At 41.5% G+C, this 27,452-nt stretch overlaps 1 protein-coding gene across 1 annotated transcript in view; it reads right to left on the reverse strand.

Moving 5' to 3' along the window:
• The window catches only part of SRCIN1 (SRC kinase signaling inhibitor 1), a 412,206-nt gene that overhangs the window by 241,527 nt on the left and 143,227 nt on the right, over window positions 1-27,452 (reverse strand). Inside the window, exon 3 of the mRNA XM_053697741.1 lies at window positions 11,018-11,213. Within this exon, the coding sequence (XP_053553716.1) occupies window positions 11,018-11,213 (196 nt within the window). The remainder of the gene's footprint in view (window positions 1-11,017; window positions 11,214-27,452) is intronic.

Below are 27,452 nucleotides of genomic sequence, written 5' to 3' on the forward strand. Positions count from 1 at the left end.
TAAATTTATCTGATAAGCATAAATTATGTTTTCCTTCCTAAGATAGGGAGAGTCCACGGCTTCATTCCTTACTGTTGGGAAAACTATACCCAAGCTCCAGAGGACACTGAATGAATAACAGGAGGGAACAAAAAGGAAGAGGCTGACCCTATTCTGAGGGCACCACAGCCTGCAAAACTTTTCTCCCGAAAGCTGCTTCAGCCGAAGCAAAAACATTAAACTTGTAAAATTTTGAAAAAGTATGTAAGGAGGACCAGGTAGCCGCCTTACAAATCAGATCCATAGAGGCCTCGTTCTTAAAGGCCCAAGAGGAAGCCACTGCTCTAGTGGAATGAGCCGTTATCCTCTCAGAAGGATGATGTCCCGCTGTCTCGTAAGCTAAGCGGATGACCATCCTTAACCAAAAAGATAGGGAAGTCGAAGTAGCCTTCTGCCCCTTACGCTTCCCCGAATAGACAACAAACAAAGAGGAAGATTGTCTAAACTCCTTAGTAGCCTGAAGATATAACTTCAAGGCGGAACCACATCCAAATTGTGAAGTAAGCGTTCCTTCCATGAAGAAGGATTAGAACACAAGGAAGGAACCATAATCTCCTGATTGATGTTGCAATCTGACACAACCTTAGGAAGAAACCCTAATTTAGTACACAAAATTGCCTTATCTGCATGAAAAATCAGATAAGGGGGCTCACATTGCAAAGCAGAGATCTCAGAAACTCTTTGCGCAGAGGCAATAGCCAATAAAAAGAGAACCTTCCAAGATAACAATTTAATGTCAAAGGAATGCAGAGGCTCAAACGGAACCTGTTGCAAAACCCCAAGAACAGGATTTAGGCTCCAAGGAGGAGCCCCAGATCTAAACACAGGTCTGATCTTAATCAGAGCCTTAACAAAGGACTACACGTCTGGAAGCTCAGTCAGTCTCTTGTGCAATAAAACTGACAGGGCCAAAATCTGTCCCCTCAGGGAACTAGCAGAAAAAGCCCTTCTCCCGCCCATCCTGGAGAAAAGATAAGATCCTAGCAACCTTAACTCTGTGCCAGGAAAAACCACGTTCTTCACACCAGAATAAGTAGGTCCTCCCCACCTTGTGGTAGATACGCAGACTAACTGGTTTACAAGCTTGAATAAGAGTATCAATGACACTCTAAGAGAAACCTCTCTTGGCTAAGACTAAGTGTTCAATCTCCATGCAGTCAGTCTCAGAGAATCAAGATTTTGATGAACAAATGGACTTTATATCAGCAGGTCTCTGCAACAAGGTAACTTCCACGGAGGACATGAGGACATCCCCACTAGATCCGCAAACCACGTCCTTCACGGCCACGATGGAGCAATCAGGTTTACTGATAACCGCTTCTGTTTGATGCGGGCCACCACTCGAGGAAGAAGCAGTAATGGAGGAAAAAGATATGAGTTTGAACCTGCTAGTGCATCTATTAGATCCACTTGTGGATCCCTCGACCTCGACCCATACCTGGGCAGCTTGGTATTGAGGCAGGATGCCATGAGATCTATCTCCGGCATCCCCCACTTGCTGCATATCTCTGCAAACACCACAGGATGGAGAGACCATTCCCCTAGATGGAAGGACTGCCTGCTGAGAAAATCCGCCTCCCAGTTGTCACACCTGGAATGTGGATCGCTGACAGCGAACAGCTGTGGGCATCCGCCCACTCCAGAATCTAAGATACTTCCTACATCACCAAGGAACTTCTCATTCCCCCCTGATGGTTGATGTAAGCCCCCAAAGTTATATTGTCTAATTGGAATCTGAAAAACTGGGATGAACTCAGAAGTGGCCAAGCCTTCAAGGCCTTGAAGATTGCCTGTAGTTTAAAATATTGATTGTTCACAACCCCTGTGCCTTCCTGGCACCCCGACCAGCTCCCCATCCGGATAGGCTTGCGTCCGTAGTCACAATCTCCCAGGATGGTCTTAAGGAGCATGTCCCTCGGGGCAGATGATCTGGACAGAGCCACCAAGAGCGATTCTCTCAACTGGCAGTCTAATACAATCTGTTGAGATAGATCTGAATGATCGCCGTTCCACTGCCTCAGCGTGCACAGTTGTAAAGCTCTGAGACGGAACCTGGCAAAAGGAATGATGTCCATGCAGGACACCATGAGACCAATCACCTCCATTCACTGAGCCACAGAGGGACTCAAGGAGGTCCGGAGGGCAAGACAAGCCGAAGTTAGCTTGCACCATCTCTGGTCTGTTAGAAATATCCTCATGGATATGGAGTCTATTATAGTTCCCAGGAATTCTACCCTAGTACTTGGGATAAGAGAACGCTTTTCCAAATTTATATTCCATCCATGTGATTGAAGAAGACTGAAAAGAGACTCTGAGAATTCTTCCGCAAGACAAAAGGATGGTGCTTGCACCAGAATATCATCCAAGCATGGGGCTACTGCCATACCCTGAGTTCTAGCAATGGCTAGAAGAGCCCCCAGAACCTTTGTAAAGATTCTTGGAGCAGTAGCTAGGCCAAACAGAAGCAATGAACTGGAAGTGCTGATCCAGGAATGCAAACCTCAGGAACTGAAAGTGTTCCCTGGGGATTGGAACATGAAGGTAAGTGTCCTTCAGATCTATAATGGTCATAAACTGGCTTTCCTGAATAAAAGGAAGGATGGACCTTATTGTCTCCGTCTTGAAGGAAGGGTCACTGAGAAATTTGTTTATTACTTTATGTCCAGAACTGGGCGGAAAGTTCCCTCCTTCTTTGGGACCATGAAAAGGTTTGAATAAAACTCCAAACCTCTTTCTTCGATAGGCACTGGGACAACAACTCCTAAGGAGGATACATCCCGAACGCACCCTAGAAAGGCATCCCTCTTTTCTGGTCTGGTAGACAGATTCAAGAGAAGGAATCTGTCCCTTGGCGGATGAGATTTGAAGCCTTTCTTGTATCCTTGAAATACCACCTCCAGGACCCACATATCCTGTACGTCCTTGAACCAGGCATGTGAGAAAAGAGACAGTCTGCCCCCTACACGATGCAATCCCGGATCGGGGGCCGCCCCTTCATGCCGACTTGTTTTCGGCGGGCTTCTTATTTTGCTTGGATTTATTCCAGGACTGAGCCGGTTTCCAAGTACTCTTGGGTTGCTCGGGCTTGGAGGAGGATTGTTGTCTTTGGGATTTGTCAGAACAAAAGAAACGAAAATTAGAAGATTGTCATCCCTTTGACTTGTTCTTATCTTGCGGTTGGAAGGCACCCTTGCCTCCTTTAACCGTAGAAATAATGGAGTCCAGGCCTGGACCAAATAAAATCTTTCCCTTGAAGGGAAGAGAAAGCAGTCTAGACTTAGAAGTCATATCCACAGACCAAGATTTCAACCAGAGAGCTCGGCAGTCTAGGACCGCAAAGCCAGAGGCCTTTGCAAATAGGCAAATAATTTGCATGTTCGCATCATAGATAAAAGAATTAGCAATTCTCAGAGCTTTAAGAGTCGCACCAGTAGGTACCAGCAGCCGCTGGTTAAAACAAAAATCCTGTATGTTGAAACATCTTTCTCAGAAAGGTTTCCATTTTCTTATCCATCGGCTCTCTGAACAAAGAACTATCCTCAAGAGGTATAGTAGTACGTTTAGCAAGTGTAGAGATAGCACAATCCACCTTAGGAATGGAGCCCCACAAATCCAGTTGAGAGTCCGGGAACAAATTTTTATTTTTATTTTCAACAAGCTTTATTGTGAAAGTTGTTTACAATACAAATCAAACATAAAACTGTGTCTCAGGTACAATAGTATGAAAGCAGGAGTGATATCTGTGTCTTTGACTTTTCAGCTTAGTCCAAGTCCCGTGTGGGTCTTTTGTGGAAAGAATAGTACAAGTAGCATGGCATATATCTAGGAGCAGTGGTAGTAGTATCCAAAAACAGTAACATGTTGTGGCACAACAGTACCTGTTGAAGATAGGTAATTCAGAGTCCCGGGGAACATAGATGTCAAATACAAAGTTTCATACTACTTTTGTCTTTTTTGTTTTTTAACAATCTTAACAAGATAAATGTCTTAACTTCACTATACATTCCTTACATTGCAGGCTATAAGAAATCTATACAAATAGAAACTGTTCAAGATATCAATGGTGAGAGTCCAAGGGAGCATCCCTCCCTATCGAGCAATATGGCCAATGTTTAAATGGCATATATAGGTAACAAAAGGAGGGCATGATCCCATAGGTCCGATATATAAACCCCCCCATCAGGTTTTCCTCGTGCGCTCAGTCACCCGATTGGCCGTCCAAGTTTCTAGCATAAGTTCATGTATGTCGGTAGTCCCCATCTGCATATGATGATATCTCTCTAGATGTAATAGTGTGTCTAACTGCCGTTTCCAGCCCCCTAACGTTGGTGTAGTTCGTGATTTCCAATTTTTAGGGATTAACAGTTTGGCGCTGTTTAGCATCACCAGTGCGCTGTGTGCTTTGTTCTCAATTTTTGGTAAGGACAGAAATAACTTTTTAAAAGTAGACGAGGGGGAAAAGGAAGAACCAATTCTTTCCCATTCGTTCTTAATAATGTTCGCCATCTTAACCAGCATAGGAAAAGTCAAAGGAACTTTCCTGTTTTCGTAAACTCTGTCTAATTTAGGTATCATAGGTTCTTCAGACAGCGCGGCCTCTGGAACCTCTAATGTAGACAGAACCTCCTTTAATAAAAAACGCTAGTGCTCAATTTTACATCTAAAGGACGGTTCCACCGCAGCAAGGACTCCGACCCAGAAAGTTTACCCTCTGTAGCTACAGAGGTTAACTCATCATCGGATAACTGGGACATAATATCTAAATCCGATAAATATTTAGATAATTCCGGGTCAAGAGAGCTATGTTTAACCTTTCTCTTGCGTTTGTTAGAGCGAGGTAATGCACTGAGGGCCACAGACACCGCTATTTGTAACTGTGCGGCAAAGTCCACAGGAAGAAGGCCCCCTCCAGATGGAGGATTAGATGTGCTACGGGGAACTGCATGTGGAGTGGATAATGTAGCAAGGGTAGTAATCTCACGGGATGCCAAGTCCTGAGAGGTAGACGGCTCAGAGGGACTAAGAGCCTTAGCAGGCTTGTCTCCCTTCTTAGACTTTATAACGGTGTTAAGGCATGTGGAACATAATTATGTGGACGGGAAAACCATGGCCTCCTCACAATATAAACAGGTATGATTTAGTACAGAAGGAGTCCTCAGGTTATACTCACAGAAGGACACAAATAAAAACGTTTTTATTATAGAAACTTCACCTTTATACTCCCAAAGGCTGGGGCACTCACCACTTCCTAGACCCAGACAGTTAACAGAGGAAATGCTCTCCTCGGGTTCAAGTCTCAGCCGGAAAGCAGGAAATGAACATAGACCACACCCGGTCACATGGAGTGCAAGACAGTACTTCCCCTGTTATTACAAGTACAGCAAGTAAAGTGAAACCTATTTGTTCCAGCCAAAAACACACAGTCTATCAGCTCAAGAAAAAAATCACACAAAGCAGCATGTAAATAATTAACACACTGATTAATTAAACCCAACTGTTCAATAAACCCCCTTCAGAAGATATTAACCCTGGATACTATCAAGGTATAAAGGATTCACACTGTGACCCTGTTATAGCGTTTTATGTGTAAAAATTGAAATGATCTTACTTCCAGGATCCATGCTGTGGAACAGAACACAGCCTATCAAGTGTGACAGTCTTATAGCAGCGCTCCTGACATGGACTTGAGTGAGAGAAAGCAGGCAGTGAAACTCGTCAACACTGATTGCTTAGGAGCTGTTAGCAGTAGTCTGGATGGTTTTGCAGAAAAAAAACATTCCCTGCATCTCCATCAATATTCTCACAAAGAGGTTGACATGACTACTTAAAACTCCAGTCCTATCTCGAAGGGCAGATACCCTTTTACAGGACTCTCCGAATCTTCTGACACTTCTCTGCTGCCTCCTAACGTGACGAAAGGCAAAGAATGGGGTAATAAGGAAGTGGGAGGGATATTTAAGCCTTTGGCTGGGGTGTCTTTGCCTCTTCCTGGTGTCCAGGTGTTGTATTTCCCAACAGTAAGGAATAAAGCCGTAGACTCTCCCTATCTTAGGAAGGAAAAGTGTATTAAAAGTGCAATATAAAAGTGTAATCAAAGTACGCATTAACAACTGTAGTAATTGCACATAATTCATATTAAAAGTGTGCTGCAAAAGGCAAATTTAAAAGGTTATTTAAATACACACGATTTAATGTTTAAGTAAATGCTGAATATAATGTAAAATATAATTTCAAAATACATATAAGTTAAAATTGTATTTAAAATACAACATTTGCAGCCTTGTTGAGTGGAGAGGAGCTTCTCTTGAGGGTGACTAAAGTTCTCTTACAGGTCATTTCATATTCTGTAAGCATGTTCAGCTTGTAGGACTCTATCATTTATGCCACCACCAGCGACCCTATTCAGCATTTGTTTAGCAAATTAATGCACATGTCTAATCGCCAGCTTACATTTGGTAAAATAAATTAGTGAGATCTACAAGTTGAACAGGCCATATTGTCTTAATGCACTTAATACACTGATATAATATATATATATATATATATATATATATACTAGAAACACATGTAAGTTAACATATTCTGAAAAAGGCACAAATAGATTTGTATTTGCTTAAAAAATGCTATCAGTGTCAGGTGCTCCCTGTCACATTCACATTTCCTCTCAACTTAATGGGACTTCTAGGTTAGAGAACCGAGTGAGGTTTGTCTATGCAAGGGTTGGGTGACACTTCATGTTGGTGAATTTAGAGAACTAGGCTCATAGTGTAGCAGCATAAGAAAAACATAAATTATGCTTACCTGATCATTTCTTTTCCTTCTGTATGAGGAGAGTCCACGACATCATTCTTTACTGTTGGGGAATACTGAACCTGGCCACCAGGAGGAGGCAAAGACACCCCAGCTAAAGGCTTAAATACTCCCCCTACTTCCCTCATATTCCAGTCATTCTGCCAAGGGAATAAGGAACAGTAGGAGAAATATCAGGGTATAAATGGTGCCGGAAGAGAAAAACAAATTTTAGTTCGCCCCTCAGAGTATACGGACGGGGGCCGTGGACTCTCCTCATACAGAAGGAAATTAAATTATCAGGTAAGCATAATATATGTTTTCCTTCTTAATATGAGGAGAGTCCACGGCATCATTTCTTACTGTTGGGAAAACTATACCCAAGCTCTAGAGGAGACTGAATGATAACGTGAGGGGTAGAGAAAAGGCAGACCCTAATCTGAGGGCACCACAGCCTGTTAAACCTTTCTCCCAAAAGCTGTTTCAGCCAAAGCAACAACGTCAAATTTGTAAAATTTAGAAAAAGTATGTAAGGAGGACCAGGTAGCCGCCTTACAAATCTGATCAATAGAGGCCTCGTTCTTAAAGGCCCAAGAGGAAGCCACCGCTCTAGTGGAATGAGCCTTAATCCTCTGAGGAGGTCTAAGTCATGCTGACTTGTAAGCTAAGCGTATAACACTCCTCAACCAAAAAGATAAAGAAGTCGAAGAGGCCTTCAGACCCTTACGCTTCCCAGAGTAGATAACAAACAAGGGCGAAGTTTGTCTAAAATCCTTGAAGATAACACTTCAAAGCTCGAACCACATCCAGAGTATGAAGTAAACGTTCCTTCGAAGAAGAAGGATTAGGAAACAAGGAAGGAACCACAATATCCTGATTGATGTCACCACCTTAGGAAGAGAACCCAAGAAGAGAACCCAAGCGGGTACGTCGGACAGCCTTATCCGAGTGAAACACCAGATAAAGAGGCTCACATTGCAAGGCCACCATTTCAGAAACTCTGCGTGCCGAGGCAATAAACAATAAAAAAAGAACCTTCCAGGACAACAATTTAATGTCAACCGAATGCATAGGCTCACACGGAGTCTGTTGCAAAAACTTAAGAACAAGATTCAAACTCCAAGGTGGAGCGTTAGATCTAAACATAGGTCTGATCCTGAAGGATTGCACTTCAGGAAGCTCTGCAAGCCTCTTGTGCAGCATAACAAAATCTGTCCCCTCAGGGAACTGGCAGAAAGGCCCTTCTCCAGACCCTCCTGGATAAAGGAAAGATCCCTGGCAGTCTTGACCTTATGCCAGGCGAAACCACGCTCTTCACACCAGAACAAGTAAGCTTTCCACACCTTATGGTAAATGCGACAAGTAACAGGTTTACGAGCCTGAATGAGAGAGTCAATAACCCTCTCAGAGAAGCCTCTCTTGGCTAAGACTAAGCGTTGAATCTCCACGCAAACAGCCTCAGATAATCTAGATTTTGATGAACAAAGGGACACTGTTCCAGCAGATCCCTGCAACAAGGTAACCTCCATGGAGGAGATGAGGACATCCCAAGCAGCTCCGCAAACTACATCCTTCGTGGCCACAATGGAGCAATCAGTATCACTGATGCCTGCTCCTGCTTGATGCAGGCCACTACACGAGGGAGAAATGGTAACGGTGGAAAAATGTAAATTGGATTAAACCTCCAAGGCACCGCTAATGCATCCATTAGCTCCGTCTGAGGATCCCTGGACCGGGGCCATACACGGGTAGCTTGGAATTGAGCCGGTACGCCATGAGATCTATCTCCGGCGCCCCCCATCTGTCGCAAATATCCACAAACACATAGGGATGGAGAGACCATTCCCCCGGATGAAAGAATTGTCTGCTGATAAAATCCGCCTCCCAGTTGTCCACACCCGGAATGTGAATCACTGACAGCGAGCAGTTGTGGGCCTCTGCCCATTCCAGAATCCGAGATACTTCCCTCATTGCTAGGGAGCTCCTTGTTCCCCCATGATGGTTGATGTAAGCCACAGAGGTTATGTTGTCTGATTGGAATCTGATAAACTGGGACAAACCCAGAAGAGGCCAAGCCCTTAGAGCATTGAAGATTGCTCAAAGTTCCAGAATGTTGATAGGGAGGAGAGATTCCTCTCAAAGTCCACAGGCCCTGTGCCTTTCTGGCACCCCAAACAGCTCCCCATCCTGATAGACTTGCTTCTGTAGTCACAATCTCCCAGGATGGTCTCAAGAAGGATGTCCCTTGGGACAGGTGATCTGGACAGAGCAAGCAAGAGAGCGATTCTCTTAACCAGTTGTCCAGAGAAATCTGTTCAGACAGATCCGAATGATCGCCGTTCCACTGTCCCAGCATGCACAGCTGAAGTGGTCTGAGATGGAACCTGGAAAAAGGAATGATGTCCATGCAGGACACCATGAGACCAATCACCTCCATACAACGAGCCACAGAGGACCTTAAGGAGGTCTGGAAGCAGACGTTAGCTTGCAACGTCTCTGGTCTGTAAGAAAAAATCCTCTTGGATATGGAATCTATTACAGTACCCAGGAATTCTACTCTGGAACTGGGAGTAAGAGAACTCTTTTCTAAGTTTATCTTCCATCAATGAGATAGAAGAAGTAGAAGATCCTTCAAATGGACCTCTGCCAGACGACAGGAGGGTGCTTGAACCATAATGTCATCCAAGTATGGTGCTACTGCAATACCTCTGGTTCTGGCCAACTGCTCAGCAAAATTTGGCGGTAAAAGTGCCCCTCCAGATGGAGGATTAGGAGTGCTACGGGAAGCTGCATGTGTATTGGGAGATGACTGTAGGGTGTGCACCTCACGGGACGGAGATTCCTCAGAGGTGGACGGCTCAGTGGTACTAAACATATTAACCTTCTTTGACATGATTACATTATCAAGGCATGTGGAACATAATTGAGAAGGCGGGTATATGTGGCCTCCTCACAATATAGACAGGTATTAGACTTAGGTAAAGAGGGAGTACCCTCTAACGCTTAAGAATCCTTCTTAGGTTGCGCTTATAAAGCAGACTATTGATAATAAGATAAAACAGCATCTTTATACCCCCAATGGCTGCGGCACTCACCACCTCCTATGACCCAGGCTCAACAGAGAAAAAAGTTTAGTCTCCTGTAAACCGCATGGTCAAGAAAGAGGAAATCAGTGTGACCACATCCGGTCACGTGGTGCACAATGTAGGACCACCCCTGCTATAAGAAAAGGCGTGTCAAGCGTTAAGGTTGCGCAGCTTACCAAAACAAAAGTAAAACCTGTATGTTCCAACATCTGACTAAGCCTCATCTCACACATGTCGCAGAATAATCATAATAAATACAATTATGTGATTAATTCCCCCTGTTTAATAATCCCCCTCCGGAGATATTAAACCTTGATTCCATACAGATAAAAGGAGCCACACTGTGACCCTGTCTTCTTGCGTTATCATATGTGTATAAAAACTGTAACGATCTTACCGGAATCTATGTCATGGAACAGGAACACAGTCTCTCAAGTTTGACAGTCTTGTAGCATCGCTCCTGACATGGACTTGAGTGATGAAAGCAGGCAGTGAAACACATCAACACTGATTGCTTAGGAGCTGTTAATACAAGTCTGGATGGGTTCGCAGAAAGACTTTCCCTGCATCTCCAGACCCTAACTTTCGTCAATGCTCTCACTGTGAGGCTGACAAAACTACTTAAAACTCCAGTCCCATTTCGAAGGGTAGATACCCTTCATAAGGAACTACTCTGAATCTTCTGACAATTCTATGCCAACCTCCTGTGACGAAAGGCAAAGAATGACTGGGGGATGAGGGAAGTAGGGGGAATATTTAAGCCTTTGGCTGGGGTGTCTTTGCCTCCTCCTGGTGGCCAGGCTCAGTATTTCCCAACAGTAAGGAATGATGCCGTGGACTCTCCTCATATTTAGAAGGAAATATTGCTTAAGAAATGGATTGTCAAGAATAAATGAAGAGCTGTTTAGAATACAATACTCCTGGACTACTTGAAGTCAATCTTTAATATAGTATTTCATATTGAGATAATGTTTGTTACAATTCTTTGTTTGCAAAGTCACACTGATATAATTCATAAAAACAAATATCTGAGACAAATAAAGTTTCCTTCTATTCTTTCATTTAAATGTTTGTGCAACAGTAACACATGGTAAGGTACAAACCTGGTGAGCGCAACTTGGTCTGACTGGTGGAGCGAGACAGAGGAAGGCTTTGTCGGAATCTATTCATCCTATTGAAGCCCAACGGTAGCTCAGCTTCCGACATGGTCTCTAGTGATTCGGCTGATGCAAAGGACAGTTTAGCTGCTTGGTCAGCAAGGCCAGGTTGAGAGCTTTGTGGATGTCGAGAACTTCTTGTCTGAAACCCAAGAAGAAATTTGGGAGTGTCAAATCACAGGTCTTACATTGTTTTATAACAAGATTAGGAAAAAATAGGGGATTTATGACATTGAAGTCAAGTGTAGAATTATACACTAAATTATCAAAGTGAAATTGGTTAAAAAATTACACTTTATTAAACATATATACAAATGGACATAACAAAGCAAAATGCTCTAAAGGATTTACAGAGATGGGAATGCACACTTCCAAACTCTTTAATCAATTAATCCAAAATTAGGCATCTTACTAATTAAAATAATAGAGGGCTAGTGTCCCAGAGAGAGTAAATGGTTAAGATAAGGGTAATGCTAGAGTCAGGATGTCTTACAGTATCATATCCCACACTTCACAATAGTATTCACACAGATTGCAAACAGACTAAGCGCTCAAAGGCATCCTCCTGCCTGCGTACTGCTTTGATTCAACAAAGTCAGCCGATTTCTAGCTTAATCCCTATGTATACATACATGCATTCTCATAGCAATAAACGGTTGGATTACAATACTTGTATTAAATGGATCAATAATTAAAAGGTCTCCTTTGTTTCACAGGCAAACTAAGTTATCTACCATTGTTTGCTATAAAATAAGCTATAAAGTAAGCGATAATTATTAGACCGCATATTAAAATTATTGCATAATGAACATATGGTATAAGCTAGATCAGCCAGAATTGTATCAGATTTCAGCGTAATAGCCTAATTATTCGCTCCTTATTTTGAAACAAATTATCCAATGTGATATCCTAACACCGCTAAAGTGCTATGTGTTTGTTAGACCACACATCGTTCTCTGAGGACACGCCCACCGACGCGTTTCCGTCACTTAGTACGTGACTTTGTCAGGGCATAGAGCCAGCCCAGCGTAGAACAACGCTTCTTATGTTGTTAGGTTTCCATAGTAACGTAATCGTCACATAGTAAACATTTTGCGGAGGTGTAACACCGCATTGGCAGTTAGGTATACTTCATTTTTACATAGAGGCTTGTTATTGATACCAAAAAACATAATTTATGCTTACCTGATAAATTCCTTTCTCCTGTAGTGTAGTCAGTCCACGGGTCATCATTACTTATGGGATATTAACTCCTCCCCAACAGGAAGTGCAAGAGGATCACCCAAGCAGAGCTGCTATATAGCTCCTCCCCTCTACGTCACACCCAGTCATTCGACCAGGAACCAAACGAGAAAGGAGAAACTATAGGGTGCAGTGGTGACTGGAGTATAATTAAAAAATTTAGACCTGCCTTAAAAAACAGGGCGGGCCGTGGACTGACTACACTACAGGAGAAAGGAATTTATCAGGTAAGCATAAATTATGTTTTCTCCTGTTAAGTGTAGTCAGTCCACGGGTCATCATTACTTATGGGATACCAATACCAAAGCTAAGTACACGGATGACGGGAGGGACAGGCAGGATCTCTATACGGAAGGAACCACTGCCTGAAGAACCTTTCTCCCAAAAACAGCCTCCGAAGAAGCAAAAGTGTCAAATTTGTAAAATTTGGAAAAAGTATGAAGAGAAGACCAAGTTGCAGCCTTGCAAATCTGTTCAACAGAGGCCTCGTTCTTAAAGGCCCAAGTGGAAGCCACAGCTCTAGTAGAATGAGCTGTAATCCTTTCAGGAGGTTGCTGTCCAGCAGTCTCATAGGCTAAACGTATTATGCTACGAAGCCAAAAGGATAGAGAGGTAGCAGATGCTTTTTGACCTCTCCTCTGTCCAGAATAAACGACAAACAGGGAAGAAGTTTGTCGAAAATCTTTAGTTGCCTGTAAATAAAATTTCAGGGCATGGACTACATCTAGATTGTGCAGAAGTCGTTCCTTCTTTGAGGAAGGGTTAGGACACAATGATGGAACAACAATCTCTTGATTGATATTCTTGTTAGTGACTACCTTAGGTAAGAACCCAGGTTTAGTATGCAGAACTAGCTTATCTGAATGAAAAATCAGATACGGAGAATCACAATGTAAGGCTGATAATTCAGAGACTCTACGAGCCGAGGAAATAGCCATTAAAAACAGAACTTTCCAAGATAACAGCTTGATATCAATGGAGTGAAGGGGTTCAAACGGAACACCCTGTAAAACGTTAAGAACTAAGTTTAAGCTCCACGGCGGAGCAACAGATTTAAACACAGGCTTAATCCTGGCCAAAGCCTGACAAAAAGCCTGAACGTCTGGAACTTCTGACAGACGCTTGTGTAAAAGGATGGACAGAGCTGAGATCTGTCCCTTTAACGAACTAGCAGATAAACCCTTTTCTAAACCTTCTTGTAGAAAAGACAATATCCTAGGAATCCTAACCTTACTCCATGAGTAACCCTTGGATTCGCACCAGTGTAAATATTTACGCCATATCTTATGGTAAATTTTCCTGGTAACAGGTTTCCTAGCCTGTATTAAGGTATCAATTACTGGCTCTGAAAATCCACGCTTTGATAAAATTAAGCGTTCAATTTCCATGCAGTCAGCTTCAGAGAAATTAGGTTTTGATGTTTGAAAGGACCCTGAATTAGAAGGTCCTGTCTCAGAGGCAGAGACCAAGGTGGACAGGATGACATGTCCACTAGATCTGCATACCAGGTCCTGCGTGGCCACGCAGGCGCTATTAGAATCACTGATGCTTTCTCCTGTCTGATCCTGGCAATCAAACGAGGAAGCATCGGGAATGGTGGAAACACATAAGCCATCCTGAAGGTCCAAGGTGCTGTCAAGGCATCTATCAGGACCGCTCCCGGGTCCCTGGACCTGGACCCGTAACGAGGAAGCTTGGCGTTCTGGCGAGACGCCATGAGATCCATATCTGGTTTGCCCCAACGTCAAAGTATTTGGGCAAAGACCTCCGGATGAAGTTCCCACTCCCCCGGATGAAAAGTCTGGCGACTTAGGAAATCCGCCTCCCAGTTGTCCACTCCTGGGATGTGGATCGCTGACAGGTGGCAAGAGTGAGACTCTGCCCAGCGAATTATCTTTGATACTTCCATCATCGCTAGGGAACTTCTTGTCCCTCCCTGATGGTTGATGTAAGCCACAGTCGTGATGTTGTCCGACTGAAACCTGATAAACCTCAGAGTTGCTAACTGAGGCCAAGCCAGTAGGGCATTGAGAACTGCTCTCAATTCCAGAATGTTTATTGGAAGGAGACTCTCCTCTTGAGTCCATGATCCCTGAGCCTTCAGGGAATTCCAGACAGCGCCCCAAACTAGAAGGCTGGCGTCTGTAGTTATAATTGTCCAGTCTGGTCTGCTGAAGGGCATCCCCCTGGACAGATGCGGCCGAGAAAGCCACCATAGAAGAGAATCTCTGGTCTCCTGATCCAGATTCAGCGTAGGGGACAAATCTGAGTAATCCCCATTCCACTGACTTAGCATGCACAATTGCAGCGGTCTGAGGTGCAGGCGTGCAAAAGGAACTATGTCAATTGCCGCTACCATTAAGCCGATTACCTCCATGCATTGAGCCACTGACGGGTGTTGAATGGAATGAAGGACACGGCAAGCATTTAGAAGCTTTGTTAACCTGTCCTCTGTCAGGTAAATTTTCATTTCTACAGAATCTATAAGAGTCCCCAAGAAGGGAACTCTTGTGAGTGGTAAGAGAGAACTCTTCTCCTCGTTCACTTTCCACCCATGCGACCTTAGAAAAGCCAGTACTAACTCTGTATGAGACTTGGCAGTTTGAAAGCTTGACGCTTGTATCAGAATGTCGTCTAGGTACGGAGCTACCGAAATTCCTCGTGGTCTTAGTACCGCCAGAAGAGACCTTTGTAAAGATTCTTGGAGCCGAAGCCAACCCGAAGGGAAGAGCTACAAACTGGTAATGCCTGTCTAGGAAGGCAAACCTTAGATACCGGTAATGTTCTCTGTGAATCGGTATGTGAAGGTAAGCATCCTTTAAATCCACTGTGGTCATGTACTGACCTCTTTGGATCATGGGTAAGATTGTCCGAATAGTTTCCATCTTGAACGATGGAACTCTTAGGAATTTGTTTAGGATCTTTAAATCCAATATTGGTCTGAAGGTTCCCTCTTTTTTGGGAACCACAAACAGATTTGAGTAAAACCCTTGTCCGTGTTCCGACCGCGGAACTGGGTGGATCACTCCCATTAGTAAAAGGTCTTGTACACAGCGTAGAAACGCCTCTTTCTTTATCTGGTTTGTTGACAACCTTGAAAGGTGAAATCTCCCTTGTGGAGGAGAAGCTTTGAAGTCCAGAAGATATCCCTGAGATATGATCTCCAACGCCCAGGGATCCTGGACATCTCTTGCCCAAGCCTGGGAGAAGAGAGAGAGTCTGCCCCCCACTAGATCCGCTTCCGGATCGGGGGCCCTCACTTCATGCTGTCTTAGGGGCAGCAGCAGGTTTTCTGGCCTGCTTGCCCTTGTTCCAGGTCTGGTTAGGTTTCCAGCCTTGTCTGTAGCGAGCAACAGCTCCTTCCTGTTTTGGAGCAGAGGAAGTTGATGCTGCTCCTGCCTTGAAGTTACGAAAGGCACGAAAATTAGACTATCTAGCCCTAGGTTTGGCTCTGTCTTGAGGCAGGGCATGGCCTTTACCTCCCGTAATATCAGCGATAATTTATTTCAAACCGGGCCCGAATAAAGTCTGCCCCTTGAAAGGTATGTTCAGTAATTTCGATTTAGAAGTTACATCAGCTGACCAGGATTTTAGCCACAGCGATCTGCGTGCCTGAATGGCGAATCTGGAATTCTTAGCCGTAAGTTTAGTTAAATGTACTACGGCATCAGAAATAAATGAATTAGCTAGCTTAAGGGTTTTAAGCTTAAGTGAAATCTCATCTAATGTCGCTGAGTCAAGGGTGTCTTCCAGAGACTCAAACCAAAATGCAGCCGCAGCCGTGACAGGCGCAATGCATGCAAGGGGTTGTAATATAAAACCTTGTTGAACAAACATTTTCTTAAGGTAACCCTCTAACTTTTTATCCATTGGATCTGAAAAAGCACAGCTATCCTCCACCGGGATAGTGGTACGCTTAGCTAAAGTAGAAACTGCTCCCTCCACCTTAGGGACCGTTTGCCATAAGTCCCGTGTGGTGGCGTCTATTGGAAACATTTTTCTGAATATAGGAGGGGGTGAGAAAGGCACACCGGGTCTGTCCCACTCCTTAGTAATAATTTCAGTAAGTCTCTTAGGTATAGGAAAAACGTCAGTACTCGTCGGTACCGCAAAATATTTATCCAACCTACACATTTTCTCTGGGATTGCAACTGTGTTACAATCATTCAGAGCCGCTAACACCTCCCCTAGCAACACACGGAGGTTTTCCAGCTTAAACTTAAAATTTGAAATGTCTGAATCCAATTTATTTGGATCAGATCCGTCACCCGCAGAATGAAGCTCTCCGTCCTCATGCTCTGCATATTGTGACGCAGTATCAGACATGGCCCTAGCATTATCAGTATACTCTGTTCTCATCCCAGAGTGATCTCGTTTACCTCTAAGTTCTGGCAATTTATACAAAACTTCAGTCATAACATTAGCCATGTCTTGTAAAGTGATTTGTAATGGCCGCCCTGATGTACTTGGCGTTACAATATCACGCACCTCCTGAGCGGGAGATGCAGGTACTGACACGTGAGGCAAGTTAGTCGGCATAACTTCCCTCTCGTTGTCTGGTGAATGTTACTTAACATGTACAGATTGACTTTTATTTAAAGTAGCATCAATGCAATTAGTACATAAATTTCTATTGGGCTCCACCTCGGCTTTTGAACATATTGCACAAAGAGTTTCCTCTGAGTCAGACATGTTTAACAAACTAGCAATTAGACTAGCAAGCTTGGAAATACTTTTCAACTAAATTTACAAGCAATATGTAAAAACGTTACTGTGCCTTTAAGAAGCACACAAAAACTGTCACAGTTGAATTAGTTATATAAACCAAACTTAGCAAAGGATTGCACACATTAGCAATGGATGATTAACCCTTAATATCAGAAAAAAACGTATAACAATTGACAATATAAACGTTTTTATCACAGTCAAGCACAGTCTCACAGGTCTGCTGTGAGTGATTACCTCCCTCAAAACTAGTTTTGAAGACCCCTGAGCTCTGTGGAGACGTCCTGGATCATGCAGGGAGAAAAAGACAGACTGTGACTGAATTTCTGATGTGTAGTAAAAGCGCCAAAATAGGCCCCTCCCACTCACACTACAACAGTGAGGGGAGCTCAGTAAACTGTTTTAATTTAAAACAACGACAGCCATGTGGAAAATAAAGCCCAAAACAATTTTCACCAAGTACCTCAGATAATTAAACGATTTAACATGCCAGCAAACGTTTAAAATCAAATATATGAAATGTCTTCAAAAAGCCTGCTGCTAGTCGCTCCCACTGCAAGATAGGCTAAAAGATATATGCATACAGTATTTTCCCAGTGAAGTGCCATTCCCCAGAAATACTTAAGTGTTAACATATATACATGTCAGCCTGATACCAGTTGCTACTACTGCATTTAAGGCTGTACTTACATTATATCGGTATTAGCAGTATTTTCAAAGTCAATTCCATTCCTTAGAAAATAATATACTGCAACATACCTCTTTGCAGGTGAACCTGCCCGCTGTCCCCTGATCTGAAGTTACCTTACTCCTCAGAATGGCCGAGAACAGCAAACGGATCTTAGTTACGTCCGCTAAGATCATATACAAAAACTCAGGTAGATTCTTCTTCAAATTCTGCCTGAGAAGGAAACAACACACTCAGGTGTCGTTTAAAATAACAAACTTTTGATTGAAGATATAAAAAACTAAGTTTAATCACCACAGTCCTCTCACACATCCTATCTATTAGTTGGGTGCAAGAGAATGACTGGGTGTGACGTAGAGGGGAGGAGCTATATAGCAGCTCTGCTTGGGTGATCCTCTTGCACTTCCTGTTGGGGAGGAGTTAATATCCCATAAGTAATGATGACCCGTGGACTGACTACACTTAACAGGAGAAATATATATTTCCAATGACTTATTTCGGAAATATTATTAGTCAAAGAACAAATTGAGCCCTATTTTCCAGTTTATTTGTATTTATGTACTTAGAGAACATAGGGCATAGAACTATTTTGTTTTTTATTAGCTGATCATGTTGGGAAATTAATTAAAAATTATTTTAAAAAATTATTATTTATTACTCAGGACTTTGGGTCATATCATGATCTCTTCAAATGTCCCACATTCACTTTTAAGGGAATATAATAACAGAAAGGAGAAGGAAAACGGATAATACAGCAATAGATTGGATATACAGAGAATAACGTATAATCTATAATTCCCAAATGACGGGGGAGGAGTTTTCTGACTAGTGCAGCAAGATTTTTTGTTGTTGACACACAATTGCTCTCAATGGAGAGACTATTATTGGTTAGTTATTATAAGGGGAATTCTTTTATTTTTATCTTCATATGTATCAGAGTATTGCAGTTATTATATGTAATAATCTACATCATATTGCAACACTTTCATTTCAGGACCCAAAGTCCTGAGTAATAAATAATAATTTTTTTGAATAATTTTTAATTAATTTCCCAACATGATCAGCTAATAAAAAACAAAATAGTGCTTTGCCCTATGTTCTCTAAGTACATAAATACAAATAAACTGGAAAATAGGGCTCAATCTGTTCTTTGACTAATAATATTTCCGAAATAAGTCATTGGAAACATATATTTTTGGTATCGATAACAAGCCTCTATGTAAAAATGAAGTATACCTAACTGCCAATGCGATGTTAAACCTCCACAAAATGTTTACTATGTGACGATTACGTTACTATGGAAACCTAACAACATAAGAAGCGTTGTTCTACGCTGGGCTGGCCCTATGCCCCGACTAAGTGACGGAAACGCGTTGGTGGGCGTGTCCTCAGAGAACGATGTGTGGTCTAACAAACACGTAGCACTTTAGCGGTGTTGGGATATCACATTGGATAATTTGTTTCAAAATAAAGAGTGAATAATTAGGCTATTACGCTGAAATCTGATACAATTCTGGCTGATCTAGCTTATACCATACGGCTATTATGCAATGGTTTTAATATGCGGTCTAATAATTATCGCTTACTTTATAGCAAACAATGGTAGATAACTTAGTTTGCCTTTGAAACAAAGGAGACCTTTTGATTATTGATCCATTTAATACAAGTATTGTGATCCAACCGTTTACAAGTGTGTATTGATGTGTTGCTATGAGAATGCATGTATGTATACATAGGGATTAAGCTAGAAATCGGCTGACTTTGTTGAATCAAAGCAGTAAGCAGGCAGGAGGACGCCTTTGAGCGCTTAGTCTGTTTGCAATCTGTGTGAATACGATTGTGAAGTGTGGGATATGATACTGTAAGACATCCTGACTCTAGCATTACCCTTATCTTAACCATTTACTCTCTCTGGGACACTAGCCCTCTATTATTTTAATTAGTAAGATGCCTAACTTTGGATTAATTGATTAAAGAGTTTGGAAGTGCGCATTTCCATCTCTGTAAATCCTTTAGAGCATTTTGCTTTGTTATGTCCATTTGTATATATGTTTAATAAAGTGTAATTTTTTAACCAATTTCCCTTGCATTGCTTTACTTATAACTTATTTTCTTTTGGACTTATGAACTCCTTAGGAAATCTCTAGAACGCATTTCTCCGTTTTCATTAAAGTCAACATTTTTAGCACAATATGTAAGTCTAATCAATCACTGATGTAAATGAGCTTGTGCTTCAATTAGGGCTTTTTAAAAAAAGAATTGATTTAAATGGGTAGTACAGCCCATCAGGAGCCGCACTGCCTGGGCTGCCTGATTGGTTAACACGGGTTTGGAGGATGCTATATATGAGGGGGTTCTGGGTTGTGTACACTATGTCTGTTTGGCTTCCATTGATAAAGCTCCTGCGAGAGCCGAAATGTTTGGTGTCTGGCCGTTGCTGGTCTATTAAAAGCGGTTAAAAAATCCTGTGTTTGCCTGCTATGTTGATACCCCGGGATATATGGATGCCATCCGTGGGAACTATCCAGTGAATATATATATATATATATATATATATATATATATATATGTGTGTGTATGTGTATATATGTATGCATGTATGTATATATATGTATATATTATGTGTGTGTATATATAATATATGTGTGTGTGTGTGTGTTTATATATATATATTATATTTGTTTGTGTGTGTGCATATGTATATATATTTTTGTGTGTATATAAATATATATACAAACACATACATACACATACGTACATATATATATATATATATGTTTGTGCGTGTATATATGAGGGGAAGGCAGTAGCAGACCTACTTAACAGAGGGCCCTAGTGCAAAGACTACCCCCTCCCCCAGTAATAAACAATAGAAATACTATACATGCTTCTCTGTATAATGATTTTGAGCATATATATATATATATATATATATATATATATATATATACATATACACACACACACACTGATAATGAGAATACTGCACTTTACGATACTGAGTAATTATACAATGACAGTGAACACGCTGTGCAGCATAATTGATGTATGTTTCTATACACTATGATGAGTACACTAAACTGTACAGATGTGACATGCAATCCTGTATAAGGATGGTGTATCTATACACTAATAGTAAACACAGCACTGTATGATGATATGAGTGTCTATACATTGCTGAGTATGCTCAGCAGTACAATTATGATGAGTGTCTATACACAGATAATGACCACATAGGCACATGCCTAGGTATAGATTGGCTGCTATGGGCCCCCGAGTACTTGGGCCCTAGTGCCACTGTACCTGCTGCCCCTGAATGGGGGTTACAATGGATTTTGTGTTCTAATTGTTTTAGCACAAATATAATCCTATATTTCATTGTATACACATTTCTCTTGTAACAATTGCTTATTCAGGGCCTGATATTCAAAACCTCGCCGCTCAGCTGAGATGATTTTAGATGTCTCGTCAGTACAGTGAGGCCCTTAAAAATTTTTAGAAACACAAATTTTATCTTGTGAAATGTTTAGTTTGTTCTTTATGTGAAACAGAGAACCTACATTACAATACAAGGTCTAACAAAAATCCCAAAGATTTTGCGTGATTTCTCTCCATGGCGGTGAGGTTTTGAATATCAGGCCCTCGGTATGATATATTCTGATGGAATGGAAAACTACTATATAGCTTAGAACACTTAAATTATCTTGCTCTTTCTCTTAAATGAAATCCCAGTTTTAATAGATGTGTATCAGATCTCATGCTGAAAGGCTTAAACCTCTAAATACATTTAAAAATAAGACAAAGAACTAGTGCAGCTGGCGTCTACAAAGAAGGGACCATTAGAACTTCCAAAACTGCTTAGAATAACTGAAAACCATAATAGAAAAGCAAGTGCTCTGCAAGCTGAAATCATGGATTTAAATCAATATAATTCATATGTTTTAGTACTTTTAGTCAAATATTTCACAACAGCAAGTTTTACTAAAATGCCACTTTCAAAGGATTTTAGAAAGTAAAATGCTAAAATAAGTATATAGCCAGCTGAGTGCTGAAATTATGTGCTTTATAAGCTGAATATTATGGAACAGGATCAAAGTAATTAATTTCTTTAAAATGATATTTTTTTTATTTTTTTTAAGAATAACAAACCTGAGTAAAACAGAATAAAAATAAATAAATATTTGACAGATTGCTAAGTGGTTAAGCAGCTTAGTTTGCCAGCTAAAAAGTGCATAAGCTCCTGCAATAGGACACATTTGAAATCAATACAAAAACAAAAAATAATCTAGGTCACTAATATAAAAATAATATGCTCTACTGTAATAGAACATTTTATTTTATTTTTGCATTAAAAAGTTCCTTTAACTGGTCAGGCAATGCCATATTTTATCTGTGATATCATGTATGGTGTTTTATATGATGCCACATATCATGTCTTCAGTAATGTCACTGATGAAGTCATAAGTGATGTCATCGCAAAAATCTCCAAGGTGATTTGGGGGGGAATTTAAAGGGACAGTCAACACAAAAAAACATAATTTACCAGATAAATTCATTTCCTTCCTGGCAGGGAGAGTCCACGACCTCATTCCTTACTGTTGGAAAATACAACACCTGGCCACCAGAAGGAGGCCAAGACACCCCAGCCAAAGGCGTAAATATCCCTCCCACTTCCCCTATCCCCAAGTCATTCTGCCGAGGGAACAAGGAAAAGTAGAAACATCAGGGTATAAAGGTGCCGGAAGAATTAATATAAAAAAGGGAGCCGTCCATCAAAAAATACATTACGGGCGGGGTCGTGGACTCTCCCTGCCAGGAAGGAGAGGAAATTATCTGGTAAGCATAAATTATGTTTTCCTTCCATAAGGCAGGGAGAGTCCACGGCTTCATTCCTTACTGTTGGGAAAACTTTACCCATGCTCCAGAGGACACTGAATGAATAATGGGAGGGAACAAAAAGGAAGAGGCTGACCCTATTCCGAGGGCACCATAGCCTGTAAAACTTTTCTCCCGAAAGCTGCTTCACCTGAAGCAAAAACATCAAACTTGTAAAATTTGGAAAAAGGCTTCGTTCTTAAAAGTCCAGGAGGAAGCCACTGCTCTAGTGGAATGAGCCGTTATCCTCTCAGGAGGCTGTCTCCCCGCTGTCTCATAAGCTAAGCGGATGAAACTCTTAAACCAGAAAGATAGAGAAGTTGTAGTAGTCTTCTGCCCTTTACGCTTACCCGCATAGACGACAAACAAAGAGGAAGATTGTCTGAATTCCTTAGTAGCCTGAAGATAGAACTTCAAGGCACAAACCACATCCAGATTGTGAAGCAAGCGTTCCTTCCCTGAAGTAGGATTAGGACACAAGGAAGGAAAAACAATTTCTTGATTAATGTTACGGTCCGACACCACCTTAGTGGAGGAACCCTAAATTAGTGTGTAAAACCGTCTTATTAGCATCGAAAACAAGATAAGGGGAGTCACATTGTAAAGCAGAAATCTCAGAAACTCTGCTCGCAGAGGCAATAGCCTCTGAATTGCCGAGTTGGCACATCCCGAAAAATTCAGAAAATGAATAAATATGTTTCCGAATTTTCGGATCCATTATTCATATTTTAAAATATTTCTTCCTAGACCGCAGTTCCCCGACACTAAGTTTAACCCCTAAACCACCGTTCCTTGACATCGTTGAAACAAACTAAACCTATTAACCCCTAAACCGCACACACCCCACATCACTGACACTAACTAAACCTATTAACCCCTAAACCGCCGTTCCGAAACATTGCCGACACAAACTAAACCTATTAACCCCTAAACCGCACCCCCCACATTGCCGACACAAACTAAACCTATTAAGCCCTAAACCGCACCCCCTCCACATTGCCAACACTAACTAAAGCTATTAACCCCTAAACTGCTGGCCCCCACATCGCAACAACCTAATTTAAACTATATTAACCCCTAAAACTAACACCCCATGACCCTAACCCTAACACCCCCTAACTTTAACATAATTAAAATATAACTAAATTAAAGTTACAATTATTAACTAATAATACCTATTTAAATCTAAATACAAAATAACTTATCTATATTAACCCCTAAACCTAACACCCCCTAACCCTAACACCCCCTAACTTTAACATAATAATAATTGTAACTTTAATTAGTTATATTTTAAACTAATACCTATTTAAATCTAAATACAAAGTAACTTACCTATATTAACCCCTAAACCTAACACCCCCTAACTTTAACATAATAAAAATATAACTAAATTAAAGTTACAATTATTAACTAATAATACCTTTTTAAATCTAAATACAAAGTAACTTACCTGTGAAATAAAACCTACAGATATTGTAGCTATCTTAGGTTTTATTTTTATTTCACAGGTAATTTTGTATTTATTTAACTAGGTAGTTAGTAAATAGTTAATAACTATTTACTAACTAGTCTACCTAGTTAAACTAAATGCAAACTAAAAAAAAATACCATTACAAAAAAAAAAAAACACCATTACAAAATATAACAAATTAAATGATCTATTCTTATACCCCCAAAAAAACCCAAAAAAACGAATCTATAATAAACTACCAAGGGCCCTTAAAAGGGCCTTTTGATGGCCCTTAAATGGGCCTTGCCCTAAAGTTAACAGCTCTTTTGCTACAAAACAAAACAAACACCCCCTAACAGTATACAAACCCCCACCCCCCAAACCCACAAAATAAAAAAAAAGTAAAACCTAATCTTGGTCCTTAAAAGGGCCTTTTGTAGGGCATTGCCCTAAAGATATCAGCTCTTTTTGTGAGGAAAAAAAAAATCCAAAGACCAACTAACATTACAAACCCCCCCAAACCCACAAAATAAAAAACCTAATCTACCTATTGCCCTGAAAATGGGTTTAGCTCTTTTACTGCTTAAACCCTAATCTAAAAAAAAACAAAAAAAAAACACCCCATCCCGGCGGCTCCATCTTCATCCATCGCAGGACCGGCATCTTCTTTATCCCTGCGGAGACGGAACAGCCATGTGCGGAGCAGGAGATCCAGGCGAAGGTCCAAGGCGGAGGTCCAGGCGGATATCCATCAAACCGACGTGGATGTCCTCTTCATGCGATCGTCCGCCGCACACCGAGGATTGAAATGAAAGGTACCCCTTTTATACTGGGGGTATTGCATTCCTATTGGCTGAAAATTTTTAATCAGCCAATAGGAATTAGGGCTGCTAAAATCCTATTGGCTGTTCAAATTAGGCAATAGGAGCTATCCTATTGGCTGTTCAAATCAGCCAATAGGATTTTAGCAGCCCTAATTCCTATTGGCTGATTCAAATTTTTCAGCCAATAGGAATGCAATGGAACCAGAGTATAAAAGGGATACCTTGCATTTCAATCCTCCGTTCGCGGTGGATGATCATATGAAGAGGACCTCCATGTCGGATTGATGGACATCCGCCTGGACCTCTGCCTCCGCGCATCGCCGCTCCGCCTCTGCAGGGATGAAGAAGATGCCGGTCCCGCGATGGATGAAGATGGAGCCGCCGGGATGAAGATCGTTCAAGAGGGACTTTTACAACTGTGAGTACCTAAAGAGGGGTTTAGTGTTAGGTTTTTTTAAGTTTTTTTGGGGTGTTTTTTTTTTTAGATTAGGGTTTGGGCAGTAAAAGAACTTTTCAGGGCAATGCCCATCCAAATGCCCTTTTCAGGGCAATAGGTAGATTAGGTTTTTAGATATATTTTTTTTATTTTGTGGGTTTGGGAGTTTGCAATGTTAGTGGGTGTTTGTATTTTTTTTTTTCAGAAAAAGAGCTGATATCTGAAGGGCAATGCCCCAGAAAAGGCCCTTTTAACCCCTTAACGACACGAGTCGTACAGGGTACGTCGCACACAACTTGGTCTTTAAAGACCAGCGACGTACCCTGTACGACTTTGGGGATTAAAGCGGCTGGAAGCGATCCTGATCGCTTCCAGCCGCTTTACAGTTATTGCAGTGATGCCTCGATATCGAGGCATCCTGCAATAACATTTTTCCCCCATCCGATGCAGAAAGAGCCACTCTGTGGCCCTCTCTACACCGGCATCGATGGCCGCAATCGTTGGTGGGTGGGAGCTGACGTGGGAGGCGGGTGGGCGGCCATCAATGAAAGGCTGAAGAGAGAGGAGGGCGGGATCGCGGGCGGGGTTGTCGGGAGTGCGCACCGGAGGGGCGGGCGCGTGCACGGGGAGGGAGCGGGTGGGAACCGCTTCACTACAGAAAAAAACATTGTACAGAAGTGGCAGTAAGGGGGGATAAAATCCCTAATGAAAGTTAATCTAAGGGATCTGGGAGCGGGTGGGGGATTGGTCTGTGGGGGGGAAGCTACACTACACTACAGAAAAAAGGAAAATAAATAAAAAAAAAATTAAAAAAATACATTTTTATTTGCAAACTGGGTACTGGCAGACAGCTGCCAGTACCCAAGATGGCTCCCAGTAAGTTAGAGGTGGAGGGTAGAGAGCTGTTTGGGGGGGATCAGGGAGGTTGGGGGCTAAGGGGGGATCCTACACAGCTGCATATGTAAACATGCTATACAATTTTATTTTTATTTTTTAAATATACCTTTTATTTTAGTACTGGCAGACTTTCTGCCAGTACTTAAGATGGCGGGGGCAATTGTGGGGTGGGGGAGAGAAGGGAGCTGTTTGGGAGGGATCACGGGGTGGGATGCTGATCTCTACGCTAAAGCTAAAATTAACCCTGCAAGCTCCCTACAAATGACCTAATTAACCCCTGCACTGCTGGGCATAATACACGTGTGGTGCGCAGCGGCATTTAGCGGTCTTATAATTACCAAAAAGCAACGCCAAAGCCATATATGTCTGATATTTCTGAACAAAGGGGATCCCAGAGAAGTATTTACAATCATTTATGCCATACTTGCAAAGGTTGTTTATAAATAATTTCAGTGAGAAACCTAAAATTGTGAAAAATTTTAAGTTTTTTTTTATTTAATCGCATTTAGCGGTGAAATGGTAGCATGAAATATACCTAGATGGGCCTAGATCAATACTTGGGGTTGTCTACTACACTACAGTAAAGCTAAAATTAACCCTAGACGCTCCCTACATGCTCCCTAATTAACCCCTTCACTGCTGGGCATAATACACGTGTGATGCGCAGTGGCATTTAGCGGCCTTCTAATTACCAAAAAGCAATGCCAAAGTCATATATGTCTGCTATTTCTGAACAAAGGGGATCCCAGAGAAGCATTTACAACCATTTATGCCATAATTGCACAAGTTGTTTGTAAATAATTTCAGTGAGGAACCTAAAGTTTGTGAAAATATTTGGGAAAAAGTGAACAATTTTTTTTATTTGATTGCATTTGGTGGTGAAATGGTGGCATGAAATATACCAAAATGGGCCTACATCAATACTTTGGGATGTCTTCTAAAAAAAAAATATATACATGTCAATGGATATTCAGGGATTCCTGAAAGATATTAGTGTTCCAATGTAACTAGCGCTAATTTTGAAAAAAAAAGTGGTTTGGAAATAGCAAAGTGCTACTTGTATTTATGGCCCTATAACTTGCAAAAAAAAGCAAAGAACATGTAAACATTGGGTATTTCTAAACTCAGGACAAAATTTAGAAACTACTTAGCATGGGTGTTTTTTGGTGGTTGTAGATGTGTAACAGATTGTGGGGGTCAAAGTTAGAAAAACACAATTTATGCTTACCTGATAAATTTAT

Source organism: Bombina bombina, chromosome 1 (assembly GCF_027579735.1).
Source record: "Bombina bombina isolate aBomBom1 chromosome 1, aBomBom1.pri, whole genome shotgun sequence".
Lineage (NCBI taxonomy): Eukaryota > Metazoa > Chordata > Amphibia > Anura > Bombinatoridae > Bombina > Bombina bombina.